Below are 20,983 nucleotides of genomic sequence, written 5' to 3'. Positions count from 1 at the left end.
TTTGTATGTATTTTACACTTTTCTCAACTTTTTTTTTTAAAGCCTAACCAGGGACAAGGGTTGCAAATTAGCCTGTGGTTAGAAGTCCCATGTACTTTGACATCAGTAGCAATGTTTAATTGTACTGTCCCTGTCAAATAACTACATAAATAAATAGTATTGGCCTTGAAAAGCAGGAATATATCAGTATCGGCTTTTTTTAAAATTGTGCATCCCTATTAATAAGCAAAACTTTTAAGCAAAATAAAAACCTTTATTTTGTAAATTAATACCAAGTGGGCATATTGCAAAATTCCTAAATTGATTTTCAATTTAATTAGATTGAAACATTTTTATTGAATTAGCTCCACCCCACAGGATGTCAAATTGGAATAACAGGAAGTTGAATTAAACTCGTTGCAATTCAAACACTTTCCTTGTAGCTAAGTAGCAGGGGTAATTGGTCGTGTTTAACAAAGGTTTAAATTCTAAAGCAATGCTTAAAATTAAGCCCAAATTCCGTCCATTTTGATTACTTGGATAAAGTAGGGCATTCTGGTAAAGTTATGATACATTAAAAAGTTTCATAAAAGAAGCGTGTATTCTTAATGGTCGATTAAAAACAACGGACATCACTGGAGTACAGGACAAACTCTAAAAATTTGAAAATGGTGCAAATGTTTGTTTATTCCAGCAATTATATTTACAAGGTGAAACTAAAATATGACATCGGCTTATAACATGCAACTCAAGATATGTCACGTCTTTTTTGATGTAGTTTGGCTGGTTATGGCTTACACTTCTTAAAACCTCACATTGAAAATCACAGAATGTGATCGTACAACACTTAAAACATTTAGCATATCAGTATGTGGAATTAAATGATGGAATGGATTAACCAAAGAAATCAAACAAAGCACCAATATGATTCACTTTAAGAGACTGCTCAAACTACAAGTGTTTACAAAGTACACAGAACAAGAATTATGATGAACATCTTCAACCCTTTTTTTTTTTTTTGCGATAAAGATTATTGATGTATTTAATATTTGTTTGCTTACTATGGTATATTATTCATTTATAATTTATTTATTCACTGTTCTGTTACAGAGAACAAGTAAATAGGATAAAATTGCTATGATATGAAAAGGGGGAGGTTTAAATAAGTTCTGTTTCTTCCTACTCCTTTTCGGACGTGCTGTAATGAAACAACTGGAAATGTGTGATGCATTACATTGTATCGTATGCATGTTCGAAATCAACTGAAACTGAACTGAACTGAACATTTGGGATTTTCAAAAACAGCAAAAAAATCTAAATTATAATACATAAAGGCTCGAAATGACATTTTATCACATATTAGTTTCGTATTTAAAGTTGAATTGCTGACATGAATGAACTTTTGCGCGATATTCAAATTGTTTTGAGTTTGACCTGTATGATTTGTATGTGAGGTTCAAAGCAACAATATTTTATAAGAAAAAAGTAACAATATAATAATTCTAATAATATGAGACAAATATGGGATATACTGGAAATCATGTTTCTGCAATGCAGCAAAAATATCAAATGGAATTTCAAGGAATTTCATTCAATTGCAATTCTACTTCCTGTTTGCAACCTCAATTTCACTTCAATGTGTGATTTAGAAAGAAGCCTATTTTAGCCAAACAATCCCAACTAATCACTTCATATTCTCTACTGCGCGCTCGTGTTACCATATCTGAGTTGTTGTGTAGAAATATGGGGAAATAACAACAAATGTGCGCTTCATTCACTAACTGCGCTACAAAAAAGATCAATTAGAATAATACATAATGTTGGATATAGAGAACATACGAACCCTTTATTTATTAAATCACAATTATTGAAATTCAACGATTTGGTGCATTTGCAAACAGCTAAAATGATGTACAAAGCAAACTATAACCTGTTACCCAAGAATGAACAACAATTCTTCTCAACAAAAGGGGAGAAATATAATATTAGAGGAAAATCGTACAACACTTAACACCTTTAGCATATCTGTATGTGGAATTAAATGATGGAATGGATTAACCAAAGAAATCAAACAAAGCACCAATATGATTCACTTTAAGAGACTGTTTAAACTACAAGTGTTCACAAAGTACACAGAACAAGAATTATGATAGACATCTTTTTTTTATTGAGACAAAGATTATTTATGTATCTAATATTTGCTTGCTTACTATGGTGTATATTATTTATTCTTTATTTGTTCACTGTTATGTTACAGAGAACAAGAAAATGGGATAACATTGCTATGGTATGAAAAGGGGTAGGATTAAATAAGCTCTGCTTCTTCCTACTCCTTTTCGGACGTGCTGTAATGAAACAACTGGAATTGTGTGATGCATTACATTGTATCGTATGCATGTTCGAAATAAACTGAAACTAAACTGAACTGAACTAATAACATGCATGTTTATTACATTGTAAATGACAAGCAGATTTCAGGACTAATGGCGCTCACCTAGGCGGTGCAATTAAAGGGCATTTATAAAAAGTAATTTTAAGTGATTTTTATAACTTCTTTGTAAAAAAAAAACATTCATTTGATTTTGTAAGATTCCCCTAGGAAACGTTGCGTCCATGCCCTCGCCATGACCAGATTTCTCCGTGACATGACCTCACAGGATGGCTTATCTCGTAGAAAAAACCCCCTCCTCCTCCGCCACCAGAACTTTCTTTCCCACTCCCACAACCTCTACCACTGACCCTCTGCCAGCGTCTCCAAAGACTTGCTTGACCTCAAAGACAAAAGAGGCATATTTTCCAGTATGACTCACCCAAATGAGGTGTGGGATTTTCGTCTCCCCCTTTTAATTGGTGGTATTAGGATCCTCCTTTAAGGGCTTTTAATTAAATTAGCAGCAGCGGGCTGCGAATGCCAGCTACTGGCGCCCGGTGACACTAATACCGCTTGACATCGGCGGTTGAAAAAAAGAAAAAAATTAAAAAAAGATAAAGAAGAGCGATTATTTTGGCTGGTCATCGGTTATCATTACCACACACGTCTTGGCTCGCCACCAACGGTTACATTAGGAGCGCTGGTAAGACTTCAAACACGACATTGGGATCAAACACACGACAATAGGATGATGCCACCAGAATGTGTAGGATCACCACTTCAAACATGCGGGGTGGCAGCGGACATAAATGAGGGGCGCAGGGAATCCCTTTGAGGGGTTTAGGAACAAAAAGGGGACATGTGAAGCAGGTGGGTCGTAGCGGAGTGAGGGAACGGGATGGGGGGTGGGTGGGGGGGGGTGTAATCTGCCGGCAACTGTCAGCCTGAGACCCTCAAGCCTGGCAGCGGACCAAGCAGCTGTCTATGCAAACATCATGGCGTAATGATGCAAGGAGGAGGATGCACAAGTCTGGAGCTTCTTCCCCGCACTTTAGTGTACTTACAGTAACATAAAGTTAAAGTTCCAATGATAGTCACACACACACTAGGTGTGGTGAAATCAACCTCTGCATTTGACCCATCCCCATATTCAACCCCCTGAGAAGTGAGGGGAGCAGTGAGCAGCAGCGTGCGCCACGCTCGGGAATCATTTGGTGATTTAAGCCCCAATTCCAACCCTTGATGCTGAGTGCCAAGCAGGGAGGCAATGGGTCCCATTTTTGTAGTCTTTGGTATGACTCGGCCGGGGTTTGAACTCACGACCTCCCAGTATCAGGGCGGACACGCTAACCACAAGGCCACTGAGCTGGGGGTGAGTACACCTGCAAGAAATACCCACTGGTATCTGGCTTTCTCACACTGAAAACAGACTGTGACGCTAAAAAGGTAAAATAGGAAAGTGGACGTGTGTTACCTGATCATGAGTTACAGATGGCGAGCCATGGTGTCAAAACAGTGCTAAAATACATCCATCCATTTTCTACCGCTTGTCCCGTTCAAAGTCGCGGGGGGTGCTGGAGCCTTACGCGTAAATATGATGCACGCACAGACTCATTTTACGCTCGCAGAGCTTCTCTTTGTGCGCGGATGGCATCTTTTTTTGATCATTTGTTCATGTTTGTGCTCGCGATGTGCGTTTGTCTTCCTCTAGGCGCCTGATGTTCTTCCCTTTGGCATTGAATAGACTCCAAAGCCGGGCTATTCAACTACATAATGAAGAGGGCCGCAGTTTCAAGAGTCAAAGGGCTCAGGGGCCAAACATCGAAATGTGGATGTTTCGTCAAAAAGTGCCTCCACTGGTTATTTTCCTCTGAGACTAAGTTTACATAATTACAAAGTGAACACATTGGTTTCCACACTAAACTGTCAATAAATTGATTATTCTGCCCTCGCTAATTAATTCCAGCATATGCAACCAGCTGGTTAACAGCATGAAGAAACAGAAGCTCCAGAAGTTCTGTTGAGGATTGATGTTCCTTTTGAATTATTTTCCTTCCTCAGTTTTATTTCTTTACACTTTTTCCTTCATTTCGGATTGTATCAATCTATCCATCCATTAATTGTCTACCGCTTGTCCCTTTCGGGGTCACGGGGAGTGCTGGAGCCTATCTCAGCTGCATTCGGGCGGAAGGCGGGGTACACCCTGGACGAGTCGCCACCTCATCGCAGGGCCAACACAGATAGACAGACAACATTCACACTCACATTCACACACTGAAAATCTAAACATGGAATAAACATTACAAAAGAATAGCGTCCATTGCGTATTTTATATAAATAGTGTACCCCGCCTTCCGCCCATGTGCAGCTGAGATAGGCTCCAGCAACCCCCGCAACCCCGAAGGGGAGAAGCGGTAGAAAATGGATGGATGGATGTAAATAGTCTATTTTACATAAACAAAATATAAATATTTGTGTCAATACATTCACACAACTACATATGTTTCAGCATATAAAAATTAAACAACATCTACTGTACATCAAACATTGCACACAATATACTGACTGGTATGCATACTTGCCAACCATCCCGATTTTCCCGGGAGACTCCCGAATTTCAGTGCCCCTACCGAAAATCTCCCGGGGCAAACATTCCCCCGAATTTCTCCCGATTTCCACCCGGACAACAATATTGGGGGCGTGCCTTAAAGGCACTGCCTTTAGCGTCCTCTCTCACCTGAAAAGGAGACTATTATCTATGTCTCCGTTATACATAGGTTTATCTATAACCCATAAAGTAGGCAGGCACGGAGCTATTTCTCAGCGTGTGTTTATTCCAGCCGGCACGTTAATACACTGACACACAACATACGGATTCCCATCATGCATTGCTTCAAAACTACAGCAAGTAGTAATGTCCAAAAACATAACAGAGATGAAACAGAAGAACGAAGAAGAGACATGGCGACGACGAGTAAGAAGAAGTACGCTTGCAAGTCCCAAAATGATTGGAAACAATAATTTCAGTTCATCCAGGACAGCTCGAAGGGGAAGGGGTATGATGCCTGCAAATTTTGTAGATCAGACTTCTCCATTGAACACGGTGGCCGAACGGATATACTCATTCATGAACGGATTATTTATATATATATATACTTGAAAAATAATACATATACTTGAAAATATATACACCCCCCGCTATCTCCACCCCCCCCTAAAACCCCTCACATCTCCCGAATTCGGAGGTCTCAAGGTTGGCAAGTATGCTGGTATGTGACTCATCACAATTAAACCTAAGGTGTAGCGTTATCACCCTCTACTGGTCAAATTTAGAGCTACATATATTAGACGAGCTCTGATCGCCCAGAGTTACTCTCAAACAAATGACACGACCACGAATACAGAAGACATCACAAAGTCAGCAATTTCAATACCAAACAAAAAAAAATTACTTTAGGCACAATATCTACTTACATAGATTCGACCAAGTTTAGAGATGAAGCTTACACATGTGGATTTTCTATCATTGTTGCTGCTCGTCTAGAACACTGTCCGTCGCTTAAAGGGTCCAACAGGAAACAATGACTTGAGCCCTTGCTCGGGGCAGAACATTCATACTTTGTTATCCAGTTGTTAAAAGTCAGATTTTCGCAATTTATTTTGGTTATTTTTAGGGTTGAATGCATAGCCTTCTTCTACTTTGATTGATTGATTGATTGAGACTTTTATTAGTAGGTTGCACAGTGAAGTACATATTCCGTACAATTGACCAATAAATGGTAACACCCGAATAAGTTTTTCAACTTGTTTAAGTCGGGGTCCACTTAAATTGATTCATGATACAGATATATACTATCATATATACTATCATCATAATACAGTCATCACACAAGATAATCACATTGAATTATTTACATTATTTACAATCAGGGGTGTGGAGGGGGTGGGTGGGTGGGGGGCGGGGGGTATGGACATCAAGTAGTGGACATAGAGAGAGAGAGAGAGAGAGAGAGATCAGAAGGCATAAGAAAAAGAAAAAGTATCTGCATTTGATTATTTACATTTGATTATTAGCAATCCGGGGAGGGTGTTTGTTTAGGGTTGTAGCTGCCTGGAGGTGAACTTTTATTGCGGTTTTGAAGGAGGATAGAGATGCCCTTTCTTTTACACCTGTTGGGAGCGCATTCCACATTGATGTGGCATAGAAAGAGAATGAGTTAAGACCTTTGTTAGTTCGGAATCTGGGTTTAACGTGGTTAGTGGAGCACCCCCTGGTGTTGTGGTTATGGCGGTCATTTACGTTAAGGAAGTAGTTTGACATGTACTTCGGTATCAGGGAGGTGTAGCGGATTTTATAGACTAGACTCAGTGCAAGTTGTTTAACTCTGTCCTCCACCTTGAGCCAGCCCACTTTAGAGAAGTGGGTAGGAGTGAGGTGGGATCTGGGGTGGAGGTCTAGAAGTAACCTGACTAGCTTGTTCTGAGATGTTTGGAGTTTAGATTTGAGGGTTTTGGAGGTACCAATGTTGCTTCATTCTGACACATTCTCCGCTGTTGCCCCCTGCGGGTTGGCGGGAGTACTGTATACATGAGCAACCCTGGTTTTAATGGTTCCGTCAAGCCTATTAGGGTGATGTTCGGCGGGCCAAACGAGAAGCTTTGGGCGGGCTGGTTGTGGCCCGTGGGCCGCCAGTTGAAAATGATAAGTCGACTCTTCTTCAGAAGGTACCCAGTTTGGTGGTAACGGTCCCCACGGAATGGCTCTGACCAGGACAGAGTAGGTGTTTAAAGGGACCAATCAGCAAGGAGGGGAATTGGTTGCGGGTTAATGGGTCAGACGCGATAAATAATGGTGGTGGTCAAACGAGCGTCTGTTCTCAATGGGCACTAGGCGCCATTTAGCCTTTCTCGAAGAAAAATGCCTCAAGCACTTGCTCACAGCAGAACATTCATTCTTTGTTCTCCAGTCATTGTTAAAAGTCCGATTTTTCGAAATGTATTTAGATTTTTTTCAGGGTTGAATGAAGTCTTGATTTACTCACCCCTCTGCTGCTTCATTGTGCCACATATGCCTCGCTGTTGCTCCCTGCGGGATGGCGAGAGTACTGCATACATGAGCAACCCTAGTTTTAATGGTGTCATCAAGCCTATTTGGGTGATGTCCTGGGCATGACGTTAAAGTGCATCCGGCAGTGGAGGCTCCTCTATGGGGTCTTGGGGCACTAGGAGGTTAACCCCTTTACTACTGTTACCCCAGGTGGCCCTTGGCAAAGGCCTAGAACCTGACTGCCCCCTAGCCAGGGATACGGTGAAGACCTCAACGGCGAAGCAGGCGGAAGACGGTAGATTTAAGAACTACCACAACGGCTGCGATGGCGGGAGAAGGCTGCAGCAGAAAAGGGTCCCCAGTCGTCTTGGACTCCATGCCACTGGACCCTGACCCGATTCTGTCAAGGATCTCGTGGTGACTGTTTGTGCACCAGTCTCCCCACGTAAAACAAAGTCACGCACAGGCATCCTCCATAAAGGGATACACCCCTACCAGGAGGATCGTCATACTCGTTCGAGTGACCGCCGATGATGATGATTTGGGTGATGGTCGGCGGGACAATTGAAAAGCTTTGGCGGGCTGAAAGTGGCCCGCGAGCCGTCAGTTGAATACACTTTGTGACTACTGGAGTGGAATTGTCTTGCCTGGCTTGACATGACCCAAACATAAGACGGTATTTCTCAAAAAAGATGTCAACCAGCAGAGGCGATGTTCATTCAGTGTAAAGCAGTGGTGTCAAAGTCGTTTTCACTGAGGGCCACATCGCAGTTATGTTTGGCCCCAGAGGGCCGCTTCTAACAGTGAATACTGTTATTACACAACTTGTTTATGCATTTTATTGGTAGATTTTTTTTTTAACTAAAATGTAAAAAAAATATGGTACATTTCAAAAATGTCACCTCAAAATTTAGTGTATATTACTGTAAATGGAAAAACAGTAATGCTGTTCTTATTAGGGATGTCCGATAATGGCTTTTTTGCCGATATCCGATATTCCGACATTGTCCAACTCTTAATTACCGATACCGATATAAACCGATACCGATATATACAGTCGTGGGATTAACTCATTATTATGCCTAATTTGGACAACCAGGTATGGTGAAGATAAGGTCCTTTTTAAAAATAATAATAAAATAAAATAAGATACACTACCGTTCAAAAGTTTGGGGTCACCCAAACAATTTTGTGGAATGGCCTTCATTTCTAAGAACAAGAATAGACTGTCGAGTTTCAGATGAAAGTTCTCTTTTTCTGGCCATTTTGAGCGTTTAATTGACCCCACAAATGTGATGCTCCAGAAACTCAATCTGCTCAAAGGAAGGTTAGTTTTGTAGCTTCTGTAACGAGCTAAACTGTTTTCAGATGTGTGAACATGATTGCACAAGGGTTTTCTAATCATCAATTAGCCTTCTGAGCAAACACATTGTACCATTAGAACACTGGAGTGATAGTTTCTGGAAATGGGCCTTTATACACCTATGTAGATATTGCACAAAAAAACAGACATTTGCAGCTAGAATAGTCATTTACCACATTAGCAATGTATAGAGTGTATTTCTTTAAAGTTAAGACTAGTTTAAAGTTATCTTCATTGAAACGTACAGTGCTTTTCCTTCAAAAATAAGGACATTTCAATGTGACCCCAAACTTTTGAACGGTAGTGTAAATAAATTAAAAACATTTTCTTGAATAAAAAAGAAAGTAAAACATTATAAAACAGTTACATAGTAACTAGTAATTAATGAAAATGAGTAAAATTAACTGTTAAAGGTTAGTACTATTAGTGGACCAGCAGCACGCACAATCATGTGTGCTTACGGACTGTATCCCTTGCAGACTGTATTGATATATATTGATATATAATGTAGGAACCAGAATATTAATAACAGAAAGAAACAACCCTTTTGTGTGAATGAGTGTGAATGGGGGAGGGAGGTTTTTTGGGTTGGTGCACTAATTGTAAGTGTATTTTGTGTTTTTAATGTTGAATTAATAACAAAAATAAAAATAAAAAAACGATACTGATAATTAAAAAAACGATACAGATAATTTCCGATATTACATTTTAAAGCATTTATCGGACATCTCTAGTTTTTATGGTAAAAAAAAAGACATTTGTTTTTTTTTACTGTAAAATAAAAAAAAATGCAATTTTACAGTAAAATTTTGACACTTGAGCTGCCAGGTTGTTGTTGTTTTGTTTTTTTTTATTGTTTTTTTTTACCGCAAATCAACAACTGTGGATTTTTCGGTGTAGTACTGTAAATGCCAAAACGGCATCACAGTTTATTACAGTAAAAAAAGTACTTTTTTTTTTTCATTTAGAGAAAAATGCTGTAAAAACCACAGTAAATTTGACAATTTTACCACAAAATATATTACATTGCACAATTTGATGGATAACTTGCTTTGAAATCATTACTATTAGTATTTATTTATATTTTTAAAAATGGTTGGAATGTTTGATAATATATTTTTGCATTATTAGACAATATTTAAGTTAACATCATTTGCGATTACATGGAGTACACATATTTTCTTTCTCCCAAAATAGAAAGAAAAAATACATTTAGTAAGAAAAGTTCCAGTACTTTATTGATGCATATTATTTCCAGGGTTTTGAGGGCCAAATAAAATGAAGTGGCGGGCCACATCTGGCCCATGGGCCTTGAGTTTGACACTGGTGGTCTGAAGAAACAATACAACATCAGACAGCATCATTTTGTTCAATACAACACACTGAGAACACAGAAGCATCTACAGCGGTATCTCAGCTTAAAAGTCTCCCAACTTAAGAGCGTTTTAAGTTAAGAGCTGTCTCTCTGCTAATTGTTATGCTTTAAGTTTCAATCAAAAAAAATGTTGTTACGATCATACCCCTGTTAGTCTGTGTTTTAAATGTCACAGTGAACCCCGTAAAATCCATGTATTACCATGAATTGATTAACTTGGACCCCGACTTAAACAAGTTGAAAAACTTATTCGGGTGTTACCATTTAGTGGTCAATTGTACGGAATATGTACTGTACAATCTACTAATAAAAGTCTCAATCAATCAATCAATCACCCAAAACATCTGGTCTTACTCGCTAGCATTAGCGTGTAGCTAGAGATCGACATAACTTTGATCTCCAAACATGGGTAGAACGAAAGTGAGTGTGAAGGACAGTGCTGAGAAGAAGAAATAAATCATCAAAACATGACCGGACATCGTCACCAAATCGGCAAAGTTAATCGAGCTTAACAAATAATATCTAAACGGTGGACATTTATCCATGAAAATATGGAGAAGACGGAGAAGGAGATACAATAGAAGTCCACTCTCCAAGGTAAATGCTTTACATACATTACTTCTTGGAACAACTACAGTTGTATTACATTTTATTGTATTATTTTAGTAACATTTACTATATAAAAGTTAGTTGTTTTTTAAAAGGCATGTTACATGTTTAAAATTGTGCTTTTGACGGGGCCAAGCACAGATTAAATTGATTTCAATTAATTTCAATGGGAGTCGTTGATTTGAGATACAAGTGCTCAGTGGCCTTGTGGTTAGAGTGTCCGCCCTGAGATCGGTAGGTCGTGAGTTCAAACCAAGTCATACCGAGTCATACCAAAGACTACAAAAATGGGACCCATTACCTCCCTGCTTGGCACTCAGCATCAAGGGTTGGAATTGGGGGTTAAATCACCAAAATGTTTACCGAGCACGGCCACCGCTGCTGCTCACTGCTCCCCTCACCTCCCAAGGGGTGGAACACGGGGATGGTCAAATCCTGAGGTTAATTTCACCACACCTAGTGTGTGTGTGACTATCAGTGGCACTTTAACTTTAAGTGTTTTGAGTTCAGAGCTCCGTCACAGAACCAACTCCTGTACTTGCAAGCCGATGGATGGTGACTTCTCTCTGAATTAGTCCGAGCTTTTCTTCCTGTCACTCACACAACCACACCAGCGACCTGGATAGATGTAGCTTTGAATAAGAAACTCGCTGAAAAAAAGTGCCTCAAAGGTTGACAGCAAGGTAGCAAGCAACAGAAGTTATGATGCTAATCTTTAGACGACGTGGATTGACTAGCAGAGTCGTCAAAACCTGGAGCAGCTGAGGAATATGTTATCCTAATTTTGTATTTGAAAATACAAACCCCGTTTCCATATTAGTTGGGAAATTGTGTTAGATGTAAATATAAACGGAATACAATGATTTGCAAATCATTTTCAACCCATATTCAGTTGAATATGCTACAATGACAACATATTTGATGTTCAAACTGATAAACTTTTTTTTTTTGCAAATAATCATTAACTTTAGAATTTGATGCCAGCAACACGTGACAAAGAAGTTGGGAAAGGTGGCAATAAATACTGATAAAGTTGAGGAATGCTCATCAAACACTTATTTGGAACATCCCACAGGTGAACAGGCAAATTGGGAACAGGTGGGTGCCATGATTGGGTATAAAAGTAGATTCCATGAAATGCCCAGTCATTCACAAACAAGGATGGGGCGAGGGTCACCACTTTGTCAACAAATGCGTGAGCAAATTGTTGAACAGTTTAAGAAAAACCTTTCTCAACCAGCAAGGAATTTAGGGATTTCACCATCTACGGTCCGTAATATCATCAAAGGGCTCAGAGAATCTGGAGAAATCACTGCACGTAAGCAGCTAAGCCCGTGACCTTCGATCCCTCAGGCTGTACTGCATCAACAAGCGACATCAGTGTGTAAAGGATATCACCACATGGGCTCAGGAACACTTCAGAAACCCACTGTCAGTAACTACAGTTGGTCGCTACATCTGTAAGTGCAAGTTAAAATTCTCCTATGCAAGGAGAAAAACGTTTATCAACAACACCCAGAAACGCCGTCGGCTTCGCTGGGCCTGAGCTCATCTAAGATGGACTGATACAAAGTGGAAAAGTGTTCTGTGGTCTGACGAGTCCACATTTCAAATTGTTTTTGGAAACTGTGGACGTCGTGTCCTCCGGACCAAAGAGGAAAAGAACCATCTGGATTGTTATAGGCGCAAAGTTGAAAAGCCAGCATCTGTGATGGTATGGGGGTGTATTAGTGCCCAAGGCATGGGTAACTTACACATCTGTGAAGGCGCCATTAATGCTGAAAGGTACATAGAGGTTTTGGAACAACATATGTTGCCATCTAAGCAACGTTACCATGGACGCCCCTGCTTATTTCAGCAAGACAATGCCAAGCCACGTGTTACATCAACGTGGCTTCATAGTAAAAGAGTGCGGGTACTAGACTGGCCTGCCTGTAGTCCAGACCTGTCCCCCATTGAAAATGTGTGCCGCATTATGAAGCCTAAAATACCACAACGGAGACCCCCGGACTGTTGAACAACTTAAGCTGTACATCAGGCAAGAATGGCAAAGAATTCCACCTGAGAAGCTTAAAAAATGTGTCTCCTCAGTTCCCAAACGTTTACTGAGTGTTGTTAAAAGGAAAGGCCATGTAACACAGTGGTGAACATGCCCTTTCCCAACTACTTTGGCACGTGTTGCAGCCATGAAATTCTAAGTTAATTATTATTTGCAAAAAAAAAATTAAGTTTATGATTTTGAACATCAAATATGTTGTCTTTGTAGTGCATTCAATTGAATATGGGTTGAAAATGATTTGTAAATCATTGTATTCTGTTTATATTTACATCTGACACAATTTCCCAACTCATATGGAAACGGGGTTTGTATTTTTTCTTTTATAATCACATTCCATAATGTGTGCCATTACAAAAGCAGTCCAATTCAGGCATACAGAGGCATTCACTTGATCAGGAGCTTTAGCCTCATTAACCCAGTTAGTCTTGAGACTTAAGAACATTCTAGAAAAGCTGGTGCAGCTTAGAGTCAGGAAAGTTCTGCAGCAGTCCCATTGCCAGGAAGTGTATATATGTCTTTGTGACGTTACTATGAATATATCATGACTTAACAAGCCCCGTCCCCAAAGGGCCTGCAAAATCAAAAACAGCGTCGAGGAAATTTTCATTGAACGTGTCCAACTTTAACGCATTTCCTAGATGATACAAAGAGTTTACTGTTTAGAAATGAATTCCAGTCAAAGCAGCAGGATGCTTCGTATTTATCTACAGTTTGCGGTCGGGCTGAGGTTGAGACGTCTCCTAACCGCTGATCTTATTTCATATTATTAGGGAACGCCACAATAAATTACAAGGAGAGACAAATACCTGACCCCGTGTCAGCAATTATGGGCAATGGCGGTGGACCTAAAACAACAAGATTAGAAAGAAGGGAAAACAAAGCCTCATTGCCAGGAGGACTGGAATACGCCAACAAGAATGAAGGCGCCCACCAGTAGGACTGTGTTGAATGCAAATGCGACCAATGCACGTGCTTGCACACACACACGCACGCACGCACACACACACACACACACACACTCATACACTTCCAAAAACAAAGTTCAATTCAGGAACACAGAGGCCTCAATACGTTTCATTAGGATAACAAAAAGCCTTTCAGTGGTCCAATCATAAAAGACAGCAGCCGGGCTATGAACATTGCTAATTAAATCGCTCAAAGAAAGCCTTGTTTTCGCACAGGCCATACCCATTAACATCAAAATGTTGCCCCCCCCTTTCCACTCAATTCTGACCATTTAAGGACACTGATACGTTATTGAGCATTTTGAGGACCCCGAAAAGTGTCAATTGAATTTGGATTATATCTGATCAACACAAATTATTAATTAAGATAATGAAGTGAGAAGAAAGAAAACCAGACAAAAATCATTTAAAAAAAAGTCTATATAAAGGCTGGGCGACAAAACGATATCAATACATATCATGAAAGACATGTACTCGATAGCAATAAATACAATAAGTACAATAAATATTCAATTATTTATTTTTATTTTATGTGAAAGTGACACGCTAACAGCGAATTGGTAACAGTATCAACTAGTGTTGTTCCGATACCAATATTTTGGTACCGGTACGGGTACTAAAATGTTTTCCTTACTTTTCAGTACTTTTCGATACTTTTCTGAATAAATGGGACCACAAAAAATTGCATTATTGGCTTTATTTTAACAAAAAATCTTAGGGTACATTAAACATATGTTTCTTATTGCAAGTTTGTCGGGTGGAAATCACACATGAAGACCTTAAGAGAAAGCGATTGCAGCTATTTGGGATACAACACTTGTCAGACGGCAAGAGAACTTTCCAATGTCCAGGTCAGCTGTGATTCTACTTACCGAAAAACTTTGTCCATTTGTCAAAGAAGAGACAACGAGAATACGGGCTCCCGTGGATGTGATAAAAAAGTTAGCGTGTGCTTTGTATTACCTGGCCGGCGAGGGAAGACTACGGAAAACACCGAATGTATTAAGACTGGCTAAGCAGACTGTACCAGTTATTGTCCGCCATGTATGTCGTGGACTCAATGTCTAGGTCCAGAGTATATAAAGTCACCAAAACGAATTGATTGTATTGATTGTAAATAATGTAAATAATTCAATGTGATTATCTTGTGTGATGACTGTATTATGATGATAGTATATATCTGATAGTTTATATCTGTATCATGAATCAATTTAAGTGGACCCCGACTTAAACAAGTTGAAAAACTTATTTGGGTGTTACCATTTAGTGGTCAATTGTACGGAATATGTACTTCAATGTGCAACCTACTAATAAAAGTCTCAATCAATCAATGGACAATGAAGGTGAAGGCAAAAGAGTAAGGAGTGTCCTGACCAGATATCTATATCCCTAGGTTGATTGATGTAAAATGTTCTTTATCACATAGTTTACTTTTACGTGTCCGATAAAGATTTGATTAATTTATGATGGCTCAGGTGTGATTCACTACAATAGGGCCTCACAGCACACTGGATTCAAGTTATTTGAAATACCACAACGCTGGATATTGTTCAGATGAGTACAATTTAATTTAAGAAACTGCACACAAAGCAACACTAGAGGTGACTACGACGTGCACATTTTCCGTGCATGCGTATTAGGTCGCGTTGCGCCAGCGGACGGAGAGGTGTAGGGGGACTTAAACGACCATTGTGTGTGTGTGGACAAGGACAAGGTTAGGTGGGATTTACCCTGGATAACCTTAATGTAGAAGGGGCCTTATTTTAGTTTTTTTATTCCACCGAGTCGGCGCACACAGCATTTTTAAGGGATACAAATACGCTGCAGAAATTCAATGCATTTTTTCCACATCGGTCAGGTTCTTCATAGTGGACAGCTTCACTGCGTTCCCTTTGAGCTTTTTATATAAAGCATAAGGCTGACTCGGCATTTGAGATGTATACACATGATGGATTTGCAGGCAAACACATGGAGGCCAGCGAGCTGTATAAGATAATCTATTTTGGGGAATCAAGAGCGGCATGGACTGGGGCGAAAGCTTTATCATAGACAGCTCTATTATTCCACTCAGTTAATTTAATGGTTATCTCCGAGGAGAGAAACTGCCTGAGATAACTGGTATGATTGCTTGGATCGTCTCAGTTATCGTCTCCGATTGCTTGGAACACCCACTTGCATTGCCGAACAGCCACAAATATCTCCAGCTGGCCTCAAGAAAAGCTGATAAAACCTTGACTTTACCCCTGCCGGTGTGTCCAAGCGTTGCTGTAGAGTGTTTACAGACCTCTGGTTGGCCGATTTATAAATCTCCTCGCAATTTGCAATGAATATACTGTAATTTAACGTCTGCTGAAGTGAGGATTTATACGTCAGCTTTCTTTTTAAGAGACGTACCCTCCTCTGGTGTTATGTTTGCGGCCTTGAAAAAGCCTTAAAACAGAAACATGCACATAGGGCACCCCCACGTCCCCCCTTCAAGCCACAATTGAGTACGGCGTCGAGATTCCAATCACGGCCGAGCCAGCAGACTGCGGGGATTATTTATGCTGGAAAGGAGAGGGTAACCTCGAGACGGGGGGAAGAGATGAGCGTGTGTTTTTTGCATTTCGTGTGAGGTCCACCAGGCTCTCTTAAGGACATTTAGAGGAATCCGGTTACCGCTTTAACAGCTCGGAAAGACAGTGCCTTGCTATTTCTGTTCAAAAACATTACTTGACATTCCTTGTTTAAAGTGTGACGTATGGTCCGGTGTTCTACAATAAACACTTGGCAGCTTACGTGTTGGAGAGGAATTTCTGCACGTCATTACCGATGGTCTTCCCAGCGCTTGTAGCAAGGGGGGATTACATCATCCTGCTTATTTACAATCTTCATGGAGCCTGACTAGAGAGAGCATTACACATACTGGGAATTTTAGAGGACAGGAAAGCGCAGTCACCTTGCTTTGGTGAAGGTGAAGAAAAAGAGTCATAATCTCTTAAGGCACAATAATCACACTAATCTTGCAAAATTCAAACTACAGAATGGCTGGACCGCTTTTCTTAATGGGGGGGAACACATTTGATGCTTTCTTTGAAGTGGTACCGCGGTTTGTGTTAGTAATCCATTCCAATCCTGGCTGCTCCTCCCCTGGAGCAAAAACCAACAGGCTGGAGATGGAAGATCAGCGCCCGGTGGCTGGCATGTAGGCCGCACAGTCAGCAGATCTGGGTTCAAATCTCCATTTGGGCATCTCTGTGTGGAGTTAGCATGTTCTCCCCATGCATGCGTGGGTTTTCTCCAGGTACTCTGGCTTACTCCAACATTCCAAAGATATGCTTGTTAAGTTTATTGGAGACTCTAAATCAGGGGTCACCAACCTTTTTGAAACCAAGAGCTACTTATTGGGTACTGATTAATGCGAAGGGCTACCAGTTTGATACACACTTAAATAAATTGCCAGAAATAGCCAATTTGCTCAATTTACCTTTAACGTTATTATTAATAATTAATGATATTTACACTTAATTGAACGGTTTAAAAGAGGAGAAAACACACAAAAAATTCAATTTCGACTCTTTAAAATTCAAAATTCAACCGAAAAAAAGAAGAGAAAAACTTAAAAAAAGAATTTATGGAACATTATTAGTAATTTTTCCTGATTAAGATTAATTTTAGAATTTTGATGACATGTTTTAAATAGGTTAAAATCCAATCTACACTTTGTTAGAATATATAACAAATTGGACCAAGCTATATTTCTAACAAAGACAAATCATTATTTCTTCTAGAATTTCCAGAACAAAAATTTTAAAAGAAATTCAAAAGACTTTGAAATAAGATTTACATTTGATTCTACAGATTTTCTAGATTTGACAGAATCATTTTTTTGAATTTTAATCATAATAAGTTTGAAGAAATATTTCACAAATATTTTTCGTCGAAAAAACAGAAGCTAAAATGAAGAATTAAATTAAAATGTATTTATTATTCTTTACAATAAAAAAATAAAAAAAATACTTGAACATTGATTTAAATTGTCAGGAAAGAAGAGGAAGGAATTTAAAAGGTAAAAGGTATATGTGTCTAAAAATCCTAAAATCATTTTTAAGGTTGTATTTTTTTCTCTAAAATTGTCTTTCTGAAAGTTATAAGAAGCAAATTAAAAAAAATAATGAATGTATTTAAACAAGTGAAGACCAAGTCTTTAAAATATTTTCTTGGATTTTCAAATTCTATTTGAGTTTTGTCTCTCTTAGAATTAAAAATGTTGGGCAAAGCGAGACCAGCTTGTTAGTAAATAAATAAAATTTAAAAAAATAGAGGCAGCTCACTGGTAAGTGCTGCTATTTGAGCTATTTTTAGAACAGGCCGGCGGGCTACTCATCTGGTCCTTACGGGCTACCTGGTGCCCGCGGGCACCGCGTTGGTGACCCCTGCTCTAAATTAAATCTGTAGGCATGAATGCAAGTGTGAATGGATGCGTGCTCTGCTACTTTTGTCACTGTCAAGTATACTGCATTTGGTGCTACTGCTATTGAAACATTAAAGGCCTACTGAAACCCACTACTACCGACCACGCAGTCTGATAGTTTATATATCAATGATGAAATCTTAACATTGCAACACATGCCAATACGGCCGGGTTAACTTATAAAGTGCAATTTTATAACTTCCCGTTAAACTTCCGGTTGAAAACGTCTTTGTATGATGACGTATGCGAGTGACGTCACTAGTTAAACGGAAGTATTGGTACACCTTTGAATCCAATACAAAAAAGCTCTGTTTTCATCTCAAAATTCCACAGTATTCTGGACATCTGTGTTGGTGAATCTTTTGCAATTTGTTTAATGAACAATGAAGACTGCAAAGAAGAAAGTTGTAGGTGGGATCGGTGTATTATCGGCTGGCTGTAGCAACACAACCAGGAGGATTTTGACTTGGAAAGCAGACGCCTAGCCGACGCTAGCCGCCGACCGCACGGATGATCGGGTGAAGTCCTTCGTCCTTCCGTCGATCGCTGGAACGCAGGTGAGCACGGGTGTTGATGAGCAGATGAGGGCTGGCTGGCGTAGGTGGAGCGCTAATGTTTTTATCATAGCTCTGTGAGGTCCCGTTGCTAAGTTAGCTTCAATGGCGTCGTTAGCAACAGCATTGTTAATCTTCGCCAAGCTGGAAAGCATTAACAGTGTATTTACATGTCCACGGTTTAATAGTATTGTTGATTTTCTGTCTATCCTTCCAGTCAGGGGTTTATTTCTTTTGTTTCTATCTGCATTTGAGCTCGATGCTATCACGTTAGCTCCGTAGCTAAAGTGTTTCGCCGATGTATTGTCGTGGAGATAAAAGTCACTGTGAATGTCCATTTCGCGTTCTCGATTCTCATTTTCAAGAGGACATAGTATCCGAGGTGGTTTAAAATACAAATCCGTGATCCACAATAGAAAAAGGAGAGTTGAGTTTGAGTTTATTTCGAACATGCAAGCATACAACATGATACATCACAATGTCCAGTTTCTCTTTTCAACATGTTCGAAAAGGAGTAGGAAGAAGCAGAGCTTATTTAATCCTACCCCTTTTTCTTTTACATAACAGTTGCTAAACTTTTTTGTTCACTTCCTGTTCTCAATTTATTCACAATGTACTCCATAAGTAATCACAATAAAAATAAATAGATAGATAATAATTGGTGAAGTAAATTACATTTAATATGATGAGGCTCTGTCATATAGTCGACCCTTGGATTCAAGAAGAACAGTGTGGTTTTCGTCCTGGTCGTGGAATTGTGGAGAAGGCATTCGACCCTGTCCCTAGGAAATCTTGAGTGTGCGCTTACCTCTGCGGACTGCCAATTATGTTTTGGTCTGAAGTCGGACTCGTTTCCCCTGAGGGTAGGACTCCGCCATGGCTGCCCTTTGTCACTTTGTTCATAACTTTTATGGACCAGTCAGAGGATGAGAATCAGTACCTCCATGTCGGAGTCCATGACTCTCGCCCTGGAAAGGCTGGAATATCATATGTGGGGCGGGGAGAAGATCCTGCCCCAAGTGGAAGAGATTAAGTACCTTGGATTCTTGTTCATGAGTCAGGGAAGAATGGATCGTGACATCGACAGGCAGATCGATGCGGACTCTGCCTCGGTCCATCATGGTGAAGGGGGAACTGAGCCAGAAGGCAAAGCTCTTAATTTACCAGTCAATCTATGTTTATACCATCAGCTGTGGTCATGAGCTTTGGGTGATGACCGAAAGGATAAAATGGCAGGCACAAGCAGCCAAAAAGAGTTTCCTCCATAGGATGGCGGCACCCTCCCTTAGAGATAAATTAAGAAGCTCTGAGGAACTCGAAGTAAAGCCAGGAGAAGAGCCAGATAAGGTGCCTCAAACATCTAGTCAGGATGCTCCCCAGAAGTATCCCTGGGGAAGTGTTCAGGGCATGTGCGATCAGTAGGAAGCCTCGGGGAAGACCCAGGACAATTTGGAGAGACTATGTCTCTCAGCTGGCCTGTGTCTCCTCGGGATTAAGAAGATGGATGGACAAATATAACAACAAATTTGTTGGTTCAAACAGTTTCATTTGTTTCAATAGTTTTTAGCAAGTTGTATGTTGATATACTTTTGTACAATGGCAGACATGTAACATACACGTCTTCTAAAAAGTCTTGATTTGACTGTCACATTATAAACCGTACCCACTCGGCATCCATTGCACCCCGGTCCCTTCCAGGGTTTCTCATTGTCCCATTTGGTTGATTTTGTTTTTCTTGCCCGGGTGTGGGTTCAGATCCGAGGATGTCGTTGTGGTTTGTGAAGCTCTTTGAGGCACTTGTGATTAAGGGTTACATGAATACATTTTTATTGATTGGGGCAGCATGGTGGATTGTACGTGTGCCTCACAATACGAAGATCCCGGGTTCGGTCTTTCTGTGTGGAGTTTGCATGTTCTCCCCGTGACGGCTTCCTCCCACCTCCAAAGACATGCACCTGGGGACAGGTTGATTGGCAACACTAAATTGGCCGTAGTGTGTGAATGTGAGTGAGAATGTTGTCTGTCTATCTGTGTTGGACCTGTGATGAGGTGGCGACTTGTCCAGGGTGTACCCCACCCACCGCCCGAATGCAACTGGGATAGGCTCCAGCACCCCAGCAACCCTCAAAGACGGTGGATGATTTAAAACAGAAAATGTAATGAGTCACAAATTGAGTTGTCAGACAACAAGACCAGAGGGCTGATTGT

General features: G+C 40.1%; 2 protein-coding genes across 2 annotated transcripts in view; both read right to left on the bottom strand.

The window, feature by feature from the left end:
* The window catches only part of LOC133655908 (calpain-15-like), a 113,550-nt gene that overhangs the window by 5,545 nt on the left and 87,022 nt on the right, over positions 1 to 20,983 (bottom strand). Inside the window, exon 8 of the mRNA XM_062056531.1 lies at positions 19,716 to 19,909. Within this exon, the coding sequence (XP_061912515.1) occupies positions 19,716 to 19,909 (194 nt within the window). The remainder of the gene's footprint in view (positions 1 to 19,715; positions 19,910 to 20,983) is intronic.
* The window catches only part of LOC133655579 (ankyrin repeat and fibronectin type-III domain-containing protein 1), a 148,513-nt gene that overhangs the window by 114,862 nt on the left and 12,668 nt on the right, over positions 1 to 20,983 (bottom strand).

Source organism: Entelurus aequoreus, linkage group LG08 (assembly GCF_033978785.1).
Source record: "Entelurus aequoreus isolate RoL-2023_Sb linkage group LG08, RoL_Eaeq_v1.1, whole genome shotgun sequence".
NCBI classification, from domain to species: Eukaryota; Metazoa; Chordata; class Actinopteri; order Syngnathiformes; family Syngnathidae; genus Entelurus; species Entelurus aequoreus.
Note: the sequence above shows the minus strand (reverse complement) of the source record. Positions and strands in the feature narration are given on the sequence as shown.